Source organism: Haliotis rufescens, unplaced genomic scaffold, assembly GCF_023055435.1.
Source record: "Haliotis rufescens isolate VD_foot unplaced genomic scaffold, xgHalRufe1.0.p SCAF_20, whole genome shotgun sequence".
NCBI lineage: Eukaryota > Metazoa > Mollusca > Gastropoda > Lepetellida > Haliotidae > Haliotis > Haliotis rufescens.
Window position 1 is genome coordinate 16,812,296 of NW_025963891.1, and position 24,459 is coordinate 16,836,754.

General features: G+C 43.3%; 1 protein-coding gene across 1 annotated transcript; it reads right to left on the reverse strand.

The window, feature by feature from the left end:
• Positions 1-107: 107 nt before the first annotated feature.
• Positions 108-23,936, reverse strand: LOC124133845. The gene is made up of 10 exons (XM_046498430.2): positions 23,804-23,936; positions 23,029-23,136; positions 22,618-22,767; positions 18,798-18,940; positions 10,924-11,068; positions 8,127-8,291; positions 6,649-6,768; positions 5,399-5,521; positions 4,680-4,832; positions 108-928 (listed from the first exon to the last, which is right to left on the reverse strand). Exons 1-10 carry the CDS (start codon positions 23,826-23,828, stop codon positions 915-917), a joined length of 1,146 nt encoding a protein of 381 aa, XP_046354386.2. The 5' UTR covers positions 23,829-23,936; the 3' UTR covers positions 108-914.
• Positions 23,937-24,459: the final 523 nt, after the last annotated feature.

Consider the following 24,459-nt stretch of genomic DNA (forward strand, 5'->3'; position numbering starts at 1 on the left):
ATGCAAGAACGCATCTTGGGAAATCTTGTATTCTACTCAATCAATAGTCTTCACCCCCTCTCCTGTCAGTGTTAAAGAAAGCTGATATAAATGACAACAACAACCTCTGCGGAACACTTGCTTTATTTAGCTGACAGCGATCGCCACATTAACACATTCCCGTATACAGTGGGGCTTATGTTGCCGTGATTAAACCATTATTGCCCTTCTGATCCAGGAATTCACTGGCCATTATGAACGTGCATTATATCAGGTAACCCATACGTAACTGTCATTATGAAAAATATAGGAGAAATTATTTATTAAATCACCTGGTTTAAGCCGGCGAAATCACTCAAATCTGTTGATTCCCGAGGCTCGTTATTTCTACTTCCGAAATCAACAGATTTGAGTGTTTTCTCCATTAAAATACAAAATATTCCTTTTTGCAAAGACGTTTAGTAGGTATCAACCATATCCTCTTTAAATGTTAGCATCCTCCGTTAAGCCTTCGTTTTTAGTTATCAATCGCTTCGTATCAGCGTTCAACATAGTATTAGTGTCATATGCTGCCTATACATAACAATTCTGCCAATTTACCTGTGAATAACCAGGTACATATGTAGAAAGAAAAGTAACCATGACACATTGTCACTTTGTACAACAAACATTGGATGTGTGCTTTAAGTGAGAACAACACTCTATGACGTATGATATCGGGGTATAAATTAAGGCAGCGGCACATTCTGTCTGACTTCGCCTAAGAGTATTAAGTTTCCAATTTATTTTCCGTCCCATAATGTCTATCTATACCATGGTCTGAAACCATGTTAGTATATGGGAAATATAAAAATTATGTTCTATGAAACAGTGTTACATCCAAGATCGTCAGTGTTGTCTGTGTTAGTGGTACTGTCGACACACGAGTACGCGGGTTACTCTTTACATTCTGAAAACAGAAATCATATTTTGAGTTATACATATATGAAACAATAGTGTAGCTGGCGAGAAAGTGATGCTGTCAGAAAAAGGTACTAGTAGAGCGTTGTAAAAGTACACATTGTTTAGAGGAAGTGACTGCGTGTTGTTTAGAGGAAGTGACTGCGTGTTGTTTAGAGGAAGTGACTGCGTGTTGTTTAGAGGAAGGGGATGCGTGTCGTTTAGAGGAAGTGACTGCGTGTCGTTTAGAGGAAGTGACTGCGTGTTGTTTAGAGGAAGTTACTGCGTGTCGTTTAGAGGAAGTTACTGCGTGTCGTTTAGAGGAAGTGACTGCGTGTTGTTTAGAGGAAGGGGGTGCGTGTCGTTTAGAGGAAGGGGGTGCGTGTCGTTTAGAGGAAGGGGGTGCGTGTCGTTTAGAGGAAGGGGGTGCGTGTCGTTTAGAGGAAGGGAGCGTGTGCTGTTTAGAGGAAATGAGGTAAAGGTGGTAACAGCAGGTGAACTTATGGTAGTGGTAGAGGTGGTAACAGCAGGTGTACTTAAGGTAGTGGTAGAGGTGGTAACAGCAGGTGAACTTATGGTAGTGGTAGAGGTGGTTACAGCAGGTGAACTTGAGGTAGTGGTAGAGGTGGTAACAGCAGGTGTACTTAAGGTAGTGGTAGAGGTGGTAACAGCAGGTGAACTTATGGTAGTGGTAGAGGTGGTTACAGCAGGTGAACTTGAGGTAGTGGTAGAGGTGGTAACAGCAGGTGAACTTGAGGTAGTGGTAGAGGTGGTAACAGCAGGTGAACTTGAGGTAGTGGTAGAGGTGGTAACAGCAGGTGTACTTATGGTAGTGGTAGAGGTGGTTACAGCAGGTGTACTTAAGGTAGTGGTAGAGGTGGTAACAGCAGGTGAACTTGAGGTAGTGGTAGAGATGGTAACACTAGAATACGTGGCAGTGGCAGAGATGGTAACCCCAGGAGTACGTGGCAGTGGTAGAATTGAAACAACAGGTGTACTTAATGTAGTGATAGAGGTGGTAACACTAGAATACGTGGCAGTGGCAGAGGTGGTAACAGCAGGTGAACTTAAGGTATTGGTAGAGGTAGTAACAGCAGGTGAACTTATGGTAGTGGTAGAGGTGGTTACAGCAGGTGAACTTGAGGTAGTGGTAGAGGTGGTAACACTAGAATACGTGGCAGTGGCAGAGATGGTAACCCCAGGAGTACGTGGCAGTGGTAGAATTGAAACAACAGGTGTACTTAATGTAGTGATAGAGGTGGTAACACTAGAATACGTGGCAGTGGCAGAGGTGGTAACAGCAGGTGGACTTAAGGTATTGGTAGAGGTAGTAACAGCAGGTGAACTTATGGTAGTGGTAGAGGTGGTAACAGCAGGTGTACTTAAGGTAGTGGTAGAGGTGGTAACAGCAGGTGAACTTATGGTAGTGGTAGAGGTGGTTACAGCAGGTGAACTTAAGGTATTGGTAGAGGTAGTAACAGCAGGTGAACTTATGGTAGTGGTAGAGGTGGTAACAGCAGGTGTACTTAAGGTATTGGTAGAGGTAGTAACAGCAGGTGAACTTATGGTAGTGGTAGAGGTGGTAACAGCAGGTGTACTTAAGGTAGTGGTAGAGGTGGTAACAGCAGGTGAACTTATGGTAGTGGTAGAGGTGGTTACAGCAGGTGAACTTATGGTAGTGGTAGAGGTGGTAACAGCAGGTGTACTTAAGGTAGTGGTAGAGGTGGTAACAGCAGGTGAACTTGAGGTAGTGGTAGAGGTGGTAACAGCAGGTGAACTTGAGGTAGTGGTAGAGGTGGTAACAGCAGGTGTACTTAAGGTAGTGGTAGAGGTGGTAACAGCAGGTGAACTTGAGGTAGTGGTAGCGGTGGTAACAGCAGGTGAACTTGAGGTAGTGGTAGAGGTGGTAACAGCAGGTGAACTTGAGGTAGTGGTAGAGGTGGTAACAGCAGGTGTACTTATGGTAGTGGTAGAGGTGGTTACAGCAGGTGTACTTAAGGTAGTGGTAGAGGTGGTAACAGCAGGTGAACTTGAGGTAGTGGTAGAGGTGGTAACACTAGAATACGTGGCAGTGGCAGAGATGGTAACCCCAGGAGTACGTGGCAGTGGTAGAATTGAAACAACAGGTGTACTTAATGTAGTGATAGAGGTGGTAACACAAGAATACGTGGCAGTGGCAGAGGTGGTAACAGCAGGTGAACTTATGGTAGTGGTAGAGGTGGTAACAGCAGGTGAACTTAAGGTAGTTATAGAGGTGGTAACAGCAGGTGTACTTAAGGTAGTGGCAGAGGTGGTAACAGCAGGTGAACTTAAGGTAGTTATAGAGGTGGTAACAGCAGGTGTACTTAAGGTAGTTATAGAAGTGGTAACAGCAGGTGTACTTAAGATGGTGATAGAGGTGGTAACAGCAGGTGAACTTAAGATGGTGGTAGAGGTGGTAACAGCAGGTGTACTTAGGATAGTGGAAGAGGTGGTAACAGCAGGTGAACTTAAGGTACTGATAGAGGTGGTAACAGCAGGTGTACTTAATGTAGTTATTTGGGTGGTAATAGCAGGACTACGTGACAGTGGTAGAGGTGGTAACACCAGGACTACATGGCAGTGGTAGAGGTGGTAACACCAGGACTACGTGACAGTGGTAGAGGTGGTAACACCAGGACTACGTGACAGTGGTAGAGGTGGTAACACTAGGACTACGTGACAGTGGTAGAGGTGGTAACACCAGGACTACGTGACAGCGGTAGAGGTGGTGACACCAGGACTACGTGACAGCGGTGGAGTGGTAACACCAGGACTACGTGACAGCGGTAGAGGTGGTGACACCAGGACTACGTGACAGCGGTGGAGTGGTAACACCAGGACTACGTGACAGTGGTAGAGGTGGTAACACCAGGACTACATGTCAGCGGTAGAGGTGGTTACACCAGGACAACGTGGCAGTGGTAGAGGTGGTAACAACAGGACTACGTGGCAGTGGTAGAGGTGGTAACACCAGGACAACGTGGCAGTGGTAGAGGTGGTAACACCAGGGCAACGTGGCAGTGGTAGAGGTGGTAACAACAGGACTACATGGCAGTGATAAAGGTGGTAACACCAGGACAACGTGGCAGTGGTAGAGGTGGTAACACCAGGGCAACGTGGCAGTGGTAGAGGTGGTAACAACAGGACTACATGGCAGTGATAAAGGTGGTAACACCAGGACAACGTGGCAGTGGTAGAGGTGGTAACACCAGAATACGTGACAGTGGTAGAGGTGGTAACACCAGGACAACGTGACAGTGGTAGAGGTGGTAACAACAGGACTACATGGCAGTGATAAAGGTGGTAACACCAGGACAACGTGGCAGTGGTAGAGGTGGTAACACCAGGGCAACGTGGCAGTGGTAGAGGTGGTAACAACAGGACTACATGGCAGTGATAAAGGTGGTAACACCAGGACAACGTGGCAGTGGTAGAGGTGGTAACACCAGAATACGTGACAGTGGTAGAGGTGATAACAACAGGACTTCATGATAGTGGTAGAATGAGTGAGTGAGCATGGTTTCACGCCGCTTTTAGCAATATCCCAGCAATATCAAGGCGGGGGACACCAGAAATGGGCTTCACACATTGTACCCATGTCGGGAATCGATCCAGGTCCTCAGCATGACGAGCAAACACAACCACTGGCCCATATCACTACCCCGGTACTGGTAGAGGTTGGGCAATGATGCAGCTCTAATGGTAGTAGAAACTGCAATGTAGTATGTTAGTAATCTTACTCGGTTCAACGGTTTTAGTGACTTGGCTGCACTTCCACTCCACTGCTCCAGGGCAGCCTTGTGTCCTCCCGTAGGCGTCTGTCGACGTGATTATCTCCCCCTGCTTGTAACACTTTGTATCTCGGGGGTCAAAATGGTTTGGACATCCGTTAGCTGAAATGCATTCCATGATTGAAATTCACGTAAAAAAGTTGTTATGATGTTTGAGAGGCGATTAGTCAAATTGTTGTGACCAGCATAATAATTGTCAGCCACAGTATGTGCTGTCAAAGCACCACCCTACGTTGACTGATTGTGTCTATTTGTATCATTGTTGATAGAACAATTTGACAAAAGGCGTGTGTCTCGGAATTCGAACTCGCGAAATCAACACTCAAGGCAAACGAAGTTTGTCTTTTGCCACGAAATTATGTGGAAATGTTCAATGCAAATTTCAACAAACATCAACACCAATGCTAACCTACCCATAGTCAACGCCAGCGGTATGTTACCATGTTAACTATATTAGACTATTCTTCGTCAACACAAGAGGTATGATACCATGGTCACAATTCTGACCTACCCGTACTCAGCTCCAGTGGTATGTTACCATGGCAACTATACTAATATACCCGTACTCAGCACCAGCGGTATGTCACCGTGGCAACTATACTAACCCTCCCGTAATCAACGCTTATGGTGTGTTACCATGGCAACTATGCCAATCTTCCCATATTCACCTCTCCTTGTTACAAAGTAGTAGGTTATAGAGTTTCCATCCCTCTTCTTCTCGCATGTATGTGTGTTACAGCGTTCTCCGTAGCCAGCGCCCACGTCGATGCAACCACTGTCATGAAGGCAACCTGGAAACACACAACACTGTACACCCGGAAATAACCACACAGTTAACCGTTAGCATACTGTGTTCTGAGATCAGTAAGGATTCCGATGTAAAATGTCATCTACTAAACTAAGTGAGTGAGTGAGTATGGTTTTACGCCACTTTTAGCAATATTCCAGCAATATCACGGCGGGGGACACCAGAAATTGGCTTCACACATTGTACCCCTATCGGGATTCGAACCCGGTTCTTCGGCGTGACGAGCGAACGCTTTAACCCCAGACTACCCGACCGCCCTACTATACTCAGACATTTATAATACTACGACTGCAGATATCACAGAAGTCTACAAGATGCAGTCGAATCCGGAAGAGGCAAACCACTGATTGATACCGTGAGCAAAGATCGACAGGGATCGATGACACACTAAGTCATTTAGGTCCAGAGTCCACTTGCACAAAGCGATCTTACTGCTGAGACTATCGCAAGCCTATGTTATATTATTTGTTTGTTGTTTAACGCCGCATTCAGCAGTATTTCAGCTATATGACGGCGGTCTGTAAATAATCGAGTTTGGAACAGACAATCAAGTGATTGGCATTATGAGCATCGATCCGTGCAATTGGGATACGATGACATCAACCAAGTCAGCGAGCCTGACCACCCGATCCCGCTAGTCGCCTCTTACGACAAGCATGTAAGCATATGTTAAAGTATGGGGGTTACGATCATCTTAGCGCTAAGATCGCTTTGTGTACGTGGGCCCTGGTATCATACGACCGATGGTAGAGCGTCCGCCCGGAGAGCGGAAGGTCCGGGGTTCGATCCCCAGCCGCGTCATACCAAAAGGCGTTAAAAGATGGTACTTGTTGTTACCCTGTCTGGCGCTCGGCATTAAGGGGCTAAAACAAGGACTGGTCGGCTCGGAGTCAGTATACTGTGTCTGAGTGGGGTATTCATGGTAAACTGCAGCATGGTATCTCAGTGTGCTAGCACTATAAATCGGCATCAGTCCGGAGTAGTACAAGCAGCCACAAACACACATACACATGCATGCACGTCGCTATATACGTGAAATAATCTTGGACGGGACGTTAAACCCCATTTCACCTCACCTCACCTGACATCATCGTTCTCCGCTATACTGACCTTCTTTGTCCACCTGCAGTGTAAACTTGCTGTTTGACTGCACACACTTGAGGTATACACACTCCGAGGCCTGGTAGCTAGCGTTCACATTGACGCAGCCGCCTGTATGTTTGACACAACCTAAACACACGATGCATTGTAGTCAGTCAGTATGGTTTTCACGTCAAGGATAACACGATGGTTCGGTTGGAAATGTAAACATTACGAACAGGGGGAAAACTCGAGGGTTTGTTTGTTTGTTGTTTAACGCCGCACTCAGCAATATTCCACTTATATGACGGCGGTTTGTAAATAATCGAGTCTGGACCAGACAATCCAGTGATCGACAACATGAGCATTGATCCACGAAACTGGGATACGATGACATGCATCAACCAAGTCAGCGAACCCGACCACTCGATCCCGTTAGTCGCCTTTGACGACAAGCATGGGTTGCTGAAGACCTTTTCTACCCCGGATCTTCATGGGCCTCGGAGGAAAGTGTTTTACCTGTCTTAAAGGCAGGAAGAAACATCTGAAATAGCATTTATCAACAATTTTATTATGTTACCAACACACTTTCAAAGAACCGTCATGGTAGGAAAAGGACGTAAAGCATACTCGTATCTTAAAGGCATTATGGTTTATCAGCGTCCCACCAGTAAAAATAACTTACATTTGTCGTGTGATTTACATTTGAGCACTTTTCTTTATATTTGCCTTGTAGTGCGTGTTATATATACTGAACAACAAATGTTTCTGTGACATTGAATAAGATTTAATGCAAAGTTATGTTTTTTACCAAATCTAAAACAATTTCGGCCTGTCACTCCGAGGATGGTCTCTGACTGCATCCGTCTGTTGCCAATGTTGCCATAAACACCAAATGGTGTTTCTGTGGACGTTAAATTGTTTTGCATCATCACGTTGACTCGATTCTGCTTCAAGCATACCAATGGCTCGCAGACGCTCATTTCGGATAGGCGTGGCATTTCGTAATGTTGAATAATTGCGTAGTTTTGTTGTTTTTCTGAGTGGTTGTTGTCAGCACGATGCTAAACAATGCATATTGAATCCTGTTAACGCACATGCTTTTACACCCATTCTTGGGTAGTGAAATGCATGGGGCTTGCATGAAAGTCAACTTTTGCATTGAATGCATGCTTTTCTGTAGCAGTTGCGTTTTGGCGACTTGATTCGATTCATGTACTACAATATTGAAAACCAAGCTTTACTTGTTTGAAAAATACACTAAAATATTGGTGTCACAGGAACTTTTGTTGTTGAGTAAAGATAGTGTTCCATTGCAAAATAGATGTCTAACAGAGATTTTCTATAGCAGGGGGACTTTCAAGAGAGTATTCCTGGGGCAGAAGGACTTTCAATGGATTATCCCCTGGAAAGGGGGACCTTTAGAAGATTATCCTGGATCACAGGGACCTTTATCGAGCATCACTTGAACAGGGAGACTTTCAACAGAGTATCCAGGAGCTCCTCACCTTCAATTATTGGGTCCAGTTCAGCAACAGCATGGAATCGGAATTCAAACACCTTGTTCTTCATGCCCTGAGAGATCTTGACACTGGCTTTACATGTGTGTTGAAGACAAACGCCAAACGTTAGCGCCGTGCCGTTCTCGTAGCACTTGTCTCCTATCACACACCCTGTAAACAAACAAAAACACCAATGGGGATGTATAAAAGAGTGAGTGAGTGAGTTGGGTTTAACGCCGCTTTTAACAGTATTACAGTTATATCACGGCGTGTCAGCTTAATGTGGGAGGAAAGCCCGAAGTGATGCAGGTCTTAGACGTTTACCACTTCGGTGAAACCCACGAGCACGGGTATGGTGCTGACAAACCTAAAAACATAATCGGGGCGAACCGGGATTCGAACCCACAATCATAGGTTTCTGGCGTGCCCAAGGGACGCAACTCTGCACAGCGAATCGCGGCGCCTTAGACGACTGGGCCACCCGTGCCCCCATGTATAAAAGAGGAGGAAAGCGTGCGGAGCTGTATGGTACTAAGCGGCGACGACACAAGTACTTTTCTTCGGAAGCTGAAATAGCATTTGGAATGCACACTTTTTCTGTTTAACAACCCATTCAGCTATATTTATTCTATTTCACTAGTCCAGGCAAAATATGGTTTCACCTGGAACAAATTGCAGCAGAATTTATTTCACCACAATGCATTTCTACAAGGTCCCGAAAGCAACATACTAAAAGTCCCAAGCAATCCCAGTTTGGGAAATATGTCTAATTTGCATAATCCAATATGGCCACCAATTATCAATATATTTCAGACGAGGTTCATTGTTTTGATGACAAAAAGCGACAAGCATATGGCGGACTCCCCCCGGTGTCTTACGTTTCCATTACTTTATCCTCTTATATTTTAAGTGTCTCTATTTTTTACCATCATCATAATTGCTATTGTTAGTAATAGCGACGAGCAGAAGCAGCCATCATCCCGCCACAAGGACGTTACCTGACTGTATAAGTACAGTTTCCACCCTTGCCGATATTGGCTGGATTTTCTCGCCGCGATCGTAGAGCCACAAGTGGCAATTACGAGTTATGTCCCTTCTACGCTTCTCATACTGACCAATCAGATTCCACCTCTCATATCACTTACATTTACTTCAAACAAAATGGCGGCGCCCAGTCAAGACGATCTGATTGATAATCGAAATGTAATTGTAATAAAACGGGTCTTACTTCGGGAAGTACATCAAATCACGTGAGCACCTTGATAACAAACATGAAATGATTTGGAAAATATCTGTTGACGCCGATTTGGCGGTACACATGCTTAGCGATTCCCGCAAGCGACGGAATTCTGTTCAGCAGTTTACCAACCGGATGTCGACTTCGTTACGCGATTTTGATTTGACTATGCATAGACTCGTTAGTCCTTCTAGAAATAACTCCAAAACTCAAGCCTAGTTGGGCAAGGGTGGAAAATGGACTTTAACAGTCAGTTAACTCCCTTGCCTCGGGAAGATGAGCAGCAGCAGGAGTAGTAGTAGTAGTAGTAGTAGTAGTAGTAGTAGTAGTAGTAGTAGTAGTAGTAGTAGTAGTAGGGGTAGGGGTAGTAGTTTACCACTTCGACGAAAGCTCTAGCAGGGCATGGTACTGTGGAATGGACAGACCAATGATCGTAATAAGGACGAATCCACGATTTTAACTATCGGTATCCTGAAAAAACAAACGACGGTTTTTTCTGAACCCTGATGGTCAATGCTGACTCGATCGGCGCTGACAAGAGCGACGTCGTGTTTGGAAACACTGAAAGTACTACGTACATACGTGACCTTTTGTTTGCATATGTAACCGTAAATGACCCCAACGGATACCGATTTTAGCCACTGGCTCTATCCATACTCATTATTTGATCATTATGTTTCTATGATGCCATCAGTCAATACAAATATTGTTCGTAACTTACGTAGAGGGGAATGTCCGAGTAACTCTCAATTCCTTCAAAATAATGGAGCATGCCCATTGTTTTTAAGGAATGGAGAGTTACGAGGATAACGGATTTGTTTTTTCTCGTCAAAGGTTTATCTAATTGCTATAAATATGAACATCGTTGTTGGTAACCTGCTCTAACACAAATAATATACATATTATTTTGATCTTTAAAGCATCATGCAAAATTGTGAAAAGATTTAATAGTTAATTTCACATCATACATTCATGTGCCGCCGTAGCTGAAGGTGACCATTACACGTTCTCAAATCAAACAATGTGAGTTCGAACCCCGCTGGCGACACACATTTTCGGGGAAAAAAATGAAATTATTCACTTGTCAAAAAAATGTTCCGTCTATTCCAAGTGAAAATTAATTTAAATGTTGGTTCAAGATATAGCTGACAAACAACTTTCCATTCCTAAAAATTAGTTGAGCGTTCAAACGATAGAATGACGTCACTGATGTGTTTTAACAATGTGTACATGTTATGCCATGTCAAGATATACAGAAAGCAATCTGTGTGTTCAGCCTCTTCACAAAAGCATTCTAATACACGTGCTCTGGGCCTGTTGCCTTTAAGGATAGAGTTTGTTTGTTTGTTGTTTAACGCCGGGCTCAGCAATATTCCAGCTGTATGACGGCGGTCTGTAAATAATCCACGCATCAACCAAGTCAGCGAACCTGACCACCCGATCCCGTTAGTTGCCACTTACGTCGCATAGTCGCCTTTTACGGCAAGCATGGGTTGTTGAAGACCTATTCTACCCCGGATCTTCACGGGCCTATTGAGGATAGAAGACTATGACTAAGTGAAGTACCAGCATCAGTTGGTTTCCACAGGGGTCTCCGCATCCATCGCCTGTACCTTGGGATGACGTCACATACAGCTGTCGTGCAGTTTTCAGGGAAGTGGACCACGTCGCCATAAGCGTAACACGTGCCGTCGTAGTGGCAGTGAGCTTTCTGAAAGTGTAGTGAAATGAAGAAGATGTTCTCCTAGAATTCCTATTCATGTTTCAGTCCTTTTGTCTTTAATCATGTTTACAATATGTGGAATTTTTTAGTGTAGTCGTTACACTGATAACAAGATCTGAACACTACGTGTAATGATGTCCAACACTGCACTGATCACAAGGCCTGAATACTACGTGTAACGATGTCCAACACAGCACTGATAACAAGGTCTGAACACTACGTGTAATGGCGCCTGACCAAGCACTGATAATAAGGTCTGAACACTACGTGTTATGGCGCCTGACCAAGCACTGATAACAAGGTCTGAACACTACGTGTAATGATGTCCAACACAGCACTGATAATAAGGTCTGAACACTACGCGAAATGATGTCCAACACAGCACTGATAACAAGGTCTGAACACTACGTGTAATGGCGCCTGACCAAGCACTGATAACAAGGTCTGAACACTACGTGTAATGATGTCCAAAACAGCACTGATAATAAGGTCTGAACACTACGCGAAATGATGTCCAACACAGCACTGATAACAAGGTCTGAACACTACGTGAAATGGCGCCTGCCAAAGCACTGATAACAAGGTCTGAACACTACGTGTAATGATGTCCAACACAGCACTGATAACAAGGTCTGAACACTACGTGTAATGATGTCTAACACAGCACTGATAACAAGGCCTAAACACTACGTGTAAAGATGTCCAGCACTGATAATAAGGTCTGAACACTACGTGTAATGATGTCCAACACAGCACTGATAACAAGCTCTGAACACTACGTGTTATGGCGCCTGACCAAGCACTGATAACAAGGTCTGAACACTACGTGTAATGATGTCCAACACATCACTGATAACAAGGTCTTAATACAACGTTTAATGACGCATAACACAGCATTGATAACAAGGTCTGAACACGACAAGTAATGGCGCATAACCAAGCATTGATAACAAGGTCTGAACACAACGTGTAATGATGTCCAACACAGCACTGATAACAAGGTCTGAACACTACATGTACCGATGTCCAACACAGCATTGATAACAAGGCCTGAACACTACGTGTAATGATGTCCAACACAGCACTGATAACAAGGCCTTAACACTACCTGTAATGATGTCCAACACATCACTGATAACAAGGTCTGAACACAACGTGTAATGATGTCCAACACATCACTGATAACAAGGTCTGAACACTACGTGTTACGGCACCTGACCAAGCACTGACAACAAGGTCTGAACACTTCGTGTCATGACGCCTAACCAAGCAGTGTCAACAAGATCTGAACAATACGTGTAATTATGTCCAACACAGCACTGATAACAAGGTCTGAACACTGCGTGTAATTATGTCCAACACAGCACTGACAACAAGGTCTGAACACTACGTGTCATGACGCCTAACCAAGCACTGACAACAAGGTCTGAACAATACGTGTAATTATGTCCAAAACAGCACTGATAACAAGGTCTGAACACTACGTGTAATGGCGCCTGCCCAAGCACTGATAACAAGGTCTGAACACTACGTGTAATGATGTCCAACACAGCACTGATAACAAGGTCTGAACACTACGTGTAATGATGTCCAACACAGCACTGATAATAAGGCCTAAACACTACGTGTAAAGATGTCCAACACAGCACTGATAACAAGGTCTGAACACTACGTGTAATGATGTCCAACACAGCACTGATAACAAGGTCTGAACACTACATGTACCGATGTCCAACACAGCATTAATAACAAGGCCTTTACACTACGTGTAATGATGTCCAACACAGCACTGATAACAAGGCCTTAACACTACCTGTAATGATGTCCAACACATCACTGATAACAAGGTCTGAACACAACGTGTAATGATGTCCAACACATCACTGATAACAAGGTCTGAACACTACGTGTTACGGCACCTGACCAAGCACTGACAACAAGGTCTGAACACTAAGTGTCATGACGCCTAACCAAGCAGTGACAACAAGATCTGAACAATACGTGTAATTATGTCCAACACAGCACTGATAACAAGGCCTGAACACTGCGTGTAATTATGTCCAACACAGCACTGACAACAAGGTCTGAACACTACGTGTCATGACGCCTAACCAAGCACTGACAACAAGATCTGAACAATACGTGTAATTATGTCCAACACAGCACTGATAACAAGGCCTGGACACTACGTGTTATGGCGCCTGACCAAGCACTGATAACAAGGCCTGAACACTGCGTGTAATTATGTCCAACACAGCACTGACAACAAGGTCTGAACACTACGTGTCATGACGCCTAACCAAGCACTGACAACAAGATCTGAACAATACGTGTAATTATGTCCAACACAGCACTGATAACAAGGTCTGAACACTACGTGTAATGGCGCCTGCCCAAGCACTGATAACAAGGTCTGAACACTACGTGTAATGATGTCCAACACAGCACTGATAACAAGGTCTGAACACTACGTGTAATGATGTCCAACACAGCACTGATAACAAGATCTGAACACCACGTGTAATGATGTCCAACACAGCACTGATAACAAGGCCTGAACACTACGTGTAATGATGTCCAACACAGCACTGATAACAAGGCCTGGACACTACGTGTAATGATGTCCAACACAGCACTGATAACAAGGTCTGAACACTACGTGTAATGGCGCCTGACCAAGCACTGACAACAAGATCTGAACACTACGTGTAATGATGTCCAACACAGCACTGATAACAAGATCTGAACACTACGTGTCATGACGCCTAACCAAGCACTGACAACAAGATCTGAACAATACGTGTAATTATGTCCAACACAGCACTGATAACAAGGTCTGAACACTACGTGTAATGATGTCCAACACATCACTGATAACAAGGTCTGAACACAACGTGTAATGATGTCCAACACATCACTGATAACAAGGTCTGAACACTACGTGTTACGGCACCTGACCAAGCACTGACAACAAGGTCTGAACACTAAGTGTCATGACGCCTAACCAAGCAGTGACAACAAGATCTGAACAATACGTGTAATTATGTCCAACACAGCACTGATAACAAGGCCTGAACACTGCGTGTAATTATGTCCAACACAGCACTGACAACAAGGTCTGAACACTACGTGTCATGACGCCTAACCAAGCACTGACAACAAGATCTGAACAATACGTGTAATTATGTCCAACACAGCACTGATACCAAGGCCTGGACACTACGTGTTATGGCGCCTGACCAAGCACTGATAACAAGGCCTGAACACTGCGTGTAATTATGTCCAACACAGCACTGACAACAAGGTCTGAACACTACGTGTCATGACGCCTAACCAAGCACTGACAACAAGATCTGAACAATACGTGTAATTATGTCCAACACATCACTGATAACAAGGTCTGAACACTACGTGTAATGGCGCCTGCCCAAGCACTGATAACAAGGTCTGAACACTACGTGTAATGATGTCCAACACAGCACTGATAACAAGGTCTGAACACTACGTGTAATGATGTCCAACACAGCACTGATAACAAGATCTGAACACCACGTGTAATGATGTCCAACACAGCACTGATAACAAGGCCTGAACACTACGTGTAATGATGTCCAACACAGCACTGATAACAAGGCCTGGACACTACGTGTAATGATGTCCAACACAGCACTGATAACAAGGTCTGAACACTACGTGTAATGGCGCCTGACCAAGCACTGACAACAAGATCTGAACACTACGTGTAATGATGTCCAACACAGCACTGATAACAAGATCTGAACACTACGTGTCATGACGCCTAACCAAGCACTGACAACAAGATCTGAACAATACGTGTAATTATGTCCAACACAGCACTGATAACAAGGTCTGAACACTACGTGTAATGGCGCCTGCCCAAGCACTGATAACAAGGTCTGAACACTACGTGTAATGATGTCCAACACAGCACTGATAACAAGGTCTGAACACTACGTGTAATGATGTCCAACACAGCACTGATAACAAGATCTGAACACCACGTGTAATGATGTCCAACACAGCACTGATAACAAGGCCTGAACACTACGTGTAATGATGTCCAACACAGCACTGATAACAAGGCCTGGACACTACGTGTAATGATGTCCAACACAGCACTGATAACAAGGCCTGAACACTACGTGTAATTATGTCCAACACAGCACTGATAACAAGGCCTGGACACTACGTGTTATGGCGCCTGACCAAGCACTGATAACAAGGTCTGAACACTGCGTGTAATTATGTCCAACACAGCACTGACAACAAGGTCTGAACACTTCGTGTCATGACGCCTAACCAAGCACTGACAACAAGGTCTGAACAATACGTGTAATTATGTCCAACACAGCACTGATAACAAGGTCTGAACACTACGTGTAATTGCGCCTGCCCAAGCACTGATAACAAGGTCTGAACACTACGTGTAATGATGTCCAACACAGCACTGATAACAAGGTCTGAACACTACGTGTAATGATGTCCAACACAGCACTGATAATAAGGCCTAAACACTACGTGTAAAGATGTCCAACACAGCACTGATAACAAGGTCTGAACACTACGTGTAATGATGTCCAACACAGCACTGATAACAAGGTCTGAACACTACATGTACCGATGTCCAACACAGCATTGATAACAAGGCCTTTACACTACGTGTAATGATGTCCAACACAGCACTGATAACAAGGCCTTAACACTACCTGTAATGATGTCCAACACATCACCGATAACAAGGTCTGAACACAACGTGTAATGATGTCCAACACATCACTGATAACAAGGTCTGAACACTACGTGTTACGGCACCTGACCAAGCACTGACAACAAGGTCTGAACACTAAGTGTCATGACGCCTAACCAAGCAGTGACAACAAGATCTGAACAATACGTGTAATTATGTCCAACACAGCACTGATAACAAGGCCTGAACACTGCGTGTAATTATGTCCAACACAGCACTGACAACAAGGTCTGAACACTACGTGTCATGACGCCTAACCAAGCACTGACAACAAGATCTGAACAATACGTGTAATTATGTCCAACACATCACTGATAACAAGGCCTGGACACTACGTGTTATGGCGCCTGACCAAGCACTGATAACAAGGCCTGAACACTGCGTGTAATTATGTCCAACACAGCACTGACAACAAGGTCTGAACACTACGTGTCATGACGCCTAACCAAGCACTGACAACAAGATCTGAACAATACGTGTAATTATGTCCAACACAGCACTGACAACAAGGTCTGAACACTACGTGTAATGGCGCCTGCCCAAGCACTGATAACAAGGTCTGAACACTACGTGTAATGATGTCCAACACAGCACTGATAACAAGGTCTGAACACTACGTGTAATGATGTCCAACACAGCACTGATAACAAGATCTGAACACCACGTGTAATGATGTCCAACACAGCACTGATAACAAGGCCTGAACACTACGTGTAATGATGTCCAACACAGCACTGATAACAAGGCCTGGACACTACGTGTAATGATGTCCAACACAGCACTGATAACAAGGTCTGAACACTACGTGTAATGGCGCCTGACCAAGCACTGACAACAAGATCTGAACACTACGTGTAATGATGTCCAACACAGCACTGATAACAAGATCTGAACACTACGTGTCATGACGCCTAACCAAGCACTGACAACAAGATCTGAACAATACGTGTAATTATGTCCAACACAGCACTGATAACAAGGTCTGAACACTACGTGTAATGATGTCCAACACATCACTGATAACAAGGTCTGAACACAACGTGTAATGATGTCCAACACATCACTGATAACAAGGTCTGAACACTACGTGTTACGGCACCTGACCAAGCACTGACAACAAGGTCTGAACACTAAGTGTCATGACGCCTAACCAAGCAGTGACAACAAGATCTGAACAATACGTGTAATTATGTCCAACACAGCACTGATAACAAGGCCTGAACACTGCGTGTAATTATGTCCAACACAGCACTGACAACAAGGTCTGAACACTACGTGTCATGACGCCTAACCAAGCACTGACAACAAGATCTGAACAATACGTGTAATTATGTCCAACACAGCACTGATAACAAGGCCTGGACACTACGTGTTATGGCGCCTGACCAAGCACTGATAACAAGGCCTGAACACTGCGTGTAATTATGTCCAACACAGCACTGACAACAAGGTCTGAACACTACGTGTCATGACGCCTAACCAAGCACTGACAACAAGATCTGAACAATACGTGTAATTATGTCCAACACAGCACTGATAACAAGGTCTGAACACTACGTGTAATGGCGCCTGCCCAAGCACTGATAACAAGGTCTGAACACTACGTGTAATGATGTCCAACACAGCACTGATAACAAGGTCTGAACACTACGTGTAATGATGTCCAACACAGCACTGATAACAAGATCTGAACACCACGTGTAATGATGTCCAACACAGCACTGATAACAAGGCCTGAACACTACGTGTAATGATGTCCAACACAGCACTGATAACAAGGCCTGGACACTACGTGTAATGATGTCCAACACAGCACTGATAACAAGGTCTGAACACTACGTGTAATGGCGCCTGACCAAGCACTGACAACAAGATCTGAACACTACGTGTAATGATGTCCAACACAGCACTGATAACAAGATCTGAACACTACGTGTCATGACGCCTAACCAAGCACTGACAACAAGATCTGAACAATACGTGTAATTATGTCCAACACAGCACTGATAACAAGGTCTGAACACTACGTGTAATGGCGCCTGCCCAAGCACTGATAACAAGGTCTGAACACTACGTGTAATGATGTCCAACACAGCACTGATAACAAGGTCTGAACACTACGTGTAATGATGTCCAACACAGCACTGATAACAAGATCTGAACACCACGTGTAATTATGTCCAACACAGCACTGATAACAAGGCCTGAACACTACGTGTAATGATGTCCAACACAGCACTGATAACAAGGCCTGGACACTACGTGTAATGATGTCCAACACAGCACTGATAACAAGGCCTGAACACTACGTGTAATGATGTCCAACACAGCACTGATAACAAGGTCTGAACACTTCGTGTCATGACGCCTAACCAAGCACTGACAACAAGGTCTGAACACTACGTGTAATTATGTCCAACACAGCACTGATAACAAGGTCTGAACACTGCGTGTAACGATTTCCAACACAGAACTGATAACAAGGTCGGAACACAACGTGTAATCACTCCTAACCAAGCACTGATAACAAGGTCTGAATACTACGTGTAATGATGTCTAGCCCAAATGTTTATTTATCGCCAACATTCATTATTTTGCGTAACCTGTCGAAGAATTAATACCGCTCAAACCTACGATTTCAAATTCGCGGAATCTTTGTGTTGAGTGTAGACTATGTAATAAGGTTAAATTTCCTATTATGAAATACTACTTCTCCTCTGTTATAAGAGTAAAATGTTCTTGCTATTTTAGTTTCTTATTTAAAATTTGACGATGAGTAATAAAAAATCTGGACATAAAATATTAATTTTACTCGGGACATATAATACGTCGTTCCTCGTCACTCCTAAATTATTGTCTATATATCCAACTTGTGAAGATATGGAGGCGATATAATTTGTTTCCTTTGGTGGTCGTTATTTGCGGCGTTGACGGTATGGAAGTAATTACCTTTATTGGCGAGATCATGCCATACTGAAGGACACCTCTCGCCCAGTGGATGCGGCAAACCCTCTCGTCACACGGAATCCCTGTCTTCTCAACTTCTGGATGCCAGGGGTTCCAGATGATGCAACGACCCTCAAACGGACAACCTGGCAGGTCAATATGAAATCAAGGTCAGAAAGACTCACCCGTGGATGATGATGATGATGATGATGATGATGATGATGATGATGGTTATTATTATTATTATTATTATTATTATTATTATTATTATTATTAATATTATGTAAAGATATTTTTTTTAAATTCAGCAAAGAGGGTTTGGGTGATCCTGGCACAGTCAGGCTGGTTAGGCTCATCATCAGCTCAGGGCCCTTGCCCCGTTAACACGCAGCCCAGACAGCGAATGGGACTTCTCCCAGGAAGCGCTGCCGAGTCAAACCAACCAAGAACTTTTCGGAGAATGTGAAGACTCCCCAACACTGCAGCCTCCTGCATTACCCAGATTGTCAGAAGGGCTGAATTCCTGGTAGCAAAAACGGGTACTCTCCCAATGTCAGTCAACAGATTGGGAGATATCAAACCTAAGGCACCGAGAACAACGGGGAGTCGGATAACATGGTACTTGGGATGCAAGGGTGACATTTCGAAAGCGAGGTCCGCATATTTGCCATGTTTTTCTTCAATTTTGTCAATCACATTAGTGTCAAGAGGGACAGAAAATTCAAGGATATAAATGATTTCATTGGATTTATCAAAAAGGACAAGATCTGGTTTGTTGGCCTGGATACGTCTAAGGCTGTATATGGGCCTATTCCAAAGAATTTTGTATTTATCATTTTCAATGACGCCCTCCACATATTCTGGGTTGCACCATGGATAGACCTGCGTCAAAACCACAAGCATGGCGAAGACGATAATAAAATGATCGAGCTACACCATCATGTCGCTTAAAATACTGTGTTTGTGCCAAAGCTGGGCATCCACTGACAATGTGTTGGGTAGTCTCATTAAATTCATTACATAATCTACATTTCATATTTACATTTTGATGCGAAATCACACATTGAGGGAAGTGACTGGTCCTGAGAGACAAACATAAAACATCCTGTTTCACTTTTCAGGCCAGCCGACCTCATCCAAGCGAAGGACTCGGCAGGGTTGCTGACCCTCTCAACACACTGCGCATAAACTCAAAGCAGTGGTCGTTCAGAAAGCCTCTCCTTGAAAAACTGAGTCTGGGCCGACTTGATATGGCACCTCGCTTGGTTGACACTCATTTATGTACCGTCCAGCAGTACAGAACCATCAACCAAATCAACACCGACATTCAGGTTATGTTTTGGCTCGTTTTAGAAAACTGTGGAATGCCTTGTTTTCATTATGGTCTTGACATGCTTCATAAGAGTATCATCAGACAAATAAATGTGTGCAAAAGTGCACAAAACAGTTCTATCATGAATCAAACCAAGCGCTCCCATGATAATTGGTAAATATAAGCGATTGGGGGAAGGGCGGGGGTGGTGGGATCTATTGTCTGCCATGATTCTTCGTGTGAGGGTGTCAATACCTTGAATTTCTTGTTTCGTCCAATCAACAACACCAGAAGAATACGAGGGGACGGGTACAGAATAAGTATTTGTGGCTTTGACTTTATTGCGAGCGTTCAGCTCTGAACTCCTACATTTGTACTATGCCCGAAGTTTTTCCTTGATATGGGCATTCTGGAGTTTGTCCCTGATCTGCATCTCAAAGTACGTATAGGCCTGACCTTCCACGATATGCTCAATAACTCCTCCCCAAGTAAACTGACTGATCCCCACTCTTCTACCTTGCCATGTTTAAGATGAAGAATGATGCATTTGTCGAGTCCAAAGAACATGCGGATATCATTAGAAAAGGACTCGACAAGCAGAATCTGTTTTTGAGTTTAGACCCTTCATTGGCAATAAGTTCAAGGTTATCCATGTAAAGGAGGTGAGTAAGGGGTGTTGGGTATCTGTGCTGAGGATGTCCAGGATGATAACCTTCCACTTTGCTGAGCAAAAGGCCTAAAGGATTCAGTGACAAACAGAAAAGCAAAGGGCTAAAAGAATCGCCCTGATATATTCCTCTTCTAATAGAAATGGGTTCCGAAGTCACCACCTGCCCCTGCAAATAGATCTCAGGCTGAGTTGACCAGCAATTCATTGAAGACTGGAGTAAAACAAGCAGTCGCTCAGTGAGATCAATACATTCCAGTGACCTCAAAATCCATGCGTGAGATACAGAATCATAAGCTTTTCTGTAGTCTATCCAACACATTGAGAGGTTACGGTGGTAAGTTTTAGCCTCTTCAAGGATAATTTTCTGAACTAGAAATAGATCCTTACAACCCCAGAATCCCTTTCTGGCTCCTCTCTGCTCCATGTAAATAATGTGACACAATATCTGTAAGACACCCTGTACATATCTTGTATTGTGTATTCAGACATTAAATAGGGCGGAAGTTTTGGGGGTCAGTCAAATCACCTTTCCTAGGGCGAAGTATTGTTCGACCTTTGCACAACCAAGGCGGAACATCCCATGTATCCACAAGAAAATTTAAACAGTCAAGTAATGGCGTTTGGACACAAAGGAACTGTTTCCAAAAACGTTTTTGAATACCACTTTTTAATTACCTGTTTCAGGCATTCGGGTGTAATGAAACAACAATGGTGACGTTATTTTGCATGTACATTAATATTGTAATCCTCTCTACCCATGGTTCCTCGAGGTTGCAGTTGCCGGGTATAGACCACAACTATTTCCAAAACCTTTCACTGGAATCAATGGTGGGTCTTTTCTCGTCATTGCCATTGGTGGCATTTAATTGCCTGTAAAACTGTTTTTCTTTAGATTTGAACAGTTTATTTTGTTTTATGAAATGATTTTTCTAATTCCACTTTCTCTTTCTTTCGGTCCAAATCTTTAACTTTGCCTTCAGAGCATCAAGAATGTGATTTAGAATATTTTCTTTTGTTGCCTTGTATTTTGTTTTTACATTTTTTGTTTTTGCGTTTTGACATTGATTGCACTGAGGAACGTAATTTTAAGCAAAGTCCTATCCAGGATATATGTTTCCTTGTTTCATTTAGTTGTATTTGGAACCGGTTTTTCTTTTGATGATTTTGTTTATTACCCGTTTGTGCTTTGTTGTCTTTGGAAACTGTATGGAGTTCATCCAGTGTTCGAGCAGCAGCATACTCGCAACAGTTAATGTCAAGCAAAGAACACTTCGCATTAAGAGTGACTGAGATAATTTAATTTAATTCATCATGTTGATTCTGTTGAATTGATTGGTTAAATTGTTTAATTGACCTCCTTTTTTCAGTCGGTAAATCACAGATTTGCCAAAAGAATGACACAAACAAATTGTACAAGGGATCATCAGAAAGATCATTGACAGAAGTGGGGACGGAATCGGGAGAAAACTTAAAATTTTCGAGGCAGGAATTTCATTTTGTGAGGTCATGTGTGGGTCATCAGTGACAACTGCATTAGGTAACTTAGGAAGAGCAATGCGAACATCTATTTGCAATTTCGGGTCTGTTTCGGTTGGATCTGAGGGTGCATGTAAAGGCGCCTGACGAGTGTTGGCATTTAGCTGGGGCAAGTCCCATCTCCAGTTTCCTTGGTTTGTATACCGGCGGAGGGCTAACTGGGGTGCGGAGTTCGAATATGAGTTTTTTCTTGGCTTTCTGTGACCCAGTGTTGAACCAGTTTCTAAGGGTTAGGCCTAAATGTGTCATGTACGTTTTGTTCTTGCTTAGGAGATATATACCAGGATGGTGACGGTGATACTTACCACTCTTATACCTGAGTAGTCCTATTCTTCCTGACCGGTAACACTTCCATTTAATACACGGTGTTCTAGGGTCTGTGAAGACTGTATTAAGCTGCTTTGGAATCTTCGTTTTGTTAAACGCAAACACGCAGTGATCACGTCTTGGTACACCTTTCGATGGAAAAACGTCAAAGTACTTTAACAAGATTTCTGTCCAGGCTAGCTCAATATTTAGACCACTTTAGACTTCCCACTTCTCATTGTTTGGGTAACATATGTAAAGAAAATCAATAAGAATATAACCGACAACAGAAAATAAGAACGTTTTTACATAACTATGCAAACCATGTTGCGACGTTTAGTATCCAAACTGAAAAGCACCTTACATATCACTTATTTCGTGCCTAAGTTGATATGATGTTGTCAACTCACCTCGTTTAAACCGGTTCAGTTGGGGAACATATAGTCGCCTGTGGTCCTGGTTCAATTGATGGGTCTGGTAAGAGGTGACAAGCACAGCAAACAAAGCTAGCGCCAGTACTGTAGGGAATTAGAGTAAGTGATGGAGTTTAACAGTTTTCAGTTATTGTAGTGTGTCAGTGTGAGGTGAGGTGACGCTAATCGAAGACGTTTACAACTTTGTAGAAACTGACGGGGAATAGTGCTGATAAACCTTCAGGCCGAAATGGAATTTAAGTCCATGACCAGCGCATCCTTGTGCTGCAACGGGCGACAATTTAGGGCAGTGGTATGCCCTTGCCCAACAAGAGATAAGAAATATACATTCAATTTATTTTATTTTATTTTATCGGTTTCAACGTTAAAATGACAAAAACAAAGTTCCTATATTGTGAAACGTTCAAGAAGATGCATAATATTATCTATATAGAGATTATAGCGTGATGTGGAAATAACATCACAGGATTTCCAGTCGTCATTGAGGACATAGATGGAGGTACATCAATTAAACAGTATATACAGTAAACTATGTTTATAACGAACACGCTTATAACGAACTGACCGATATAACGAACTTATTTTCAGTCCCGACCAATCGGTGTATATATGCTGTATATATACTTATAACGAACTACGGTTATTACGAACTAAAATTAGTGATCCCTTTGAGTTTGTTATAACCGTAGATTAATGTGCATTGAAATGCATTTGAGCACTTGTACGTTTCTATAAACATTTTAGTACTTACTTATTAAGGCGCAGTACAACCCCATCGCTTGAAGCACCCGTACCCAAAGACAAAATCAAATGAAGGAAAACCGTGATGAAAGCAAATAGGTCGTTCTCGTCATCCCTCTGCCGCTTTACACGCACGGTGCAGGGACATCAATAACACCCACAGTTTATGTCGTTTTAACCATCGCCGTCATCCCTGACACGTTACAAATTCAGATTGTATCGAATCACACAGGCCATGAATACATTTCCATCGTTATTTATTTCACTGATATTGATTTCGGAGGTATGCAATGACTTCCTTCACAGATAGTGATGTCAATCGACAGGAATCAATGGTAGCATCTGCCGTTATGTTTTCTTGTTGACAGGAACGGTTGGCTTCATCCTTTCAGCAGGCACCGCGTGCATCACATGTTAATATGTACCAGAGCAGTTTAAGTATTGCAGATTATTTCGTGAAAGCTGATAAACAATTTAATCAAAATATCCCAAGGCTTTTATTTGAACATATACAATGATATATGACGGCATCACTTACGTCATGCTATATTTTCCGAGCGCCTGTAAATACGTAATGGCCTATATTTATTGCGTGTATTTTGTGTATCATATGATGGATTTAGAAATAATAAGGGCCTGAGTGCCATTTTGAGTCAGTAGTGGTTA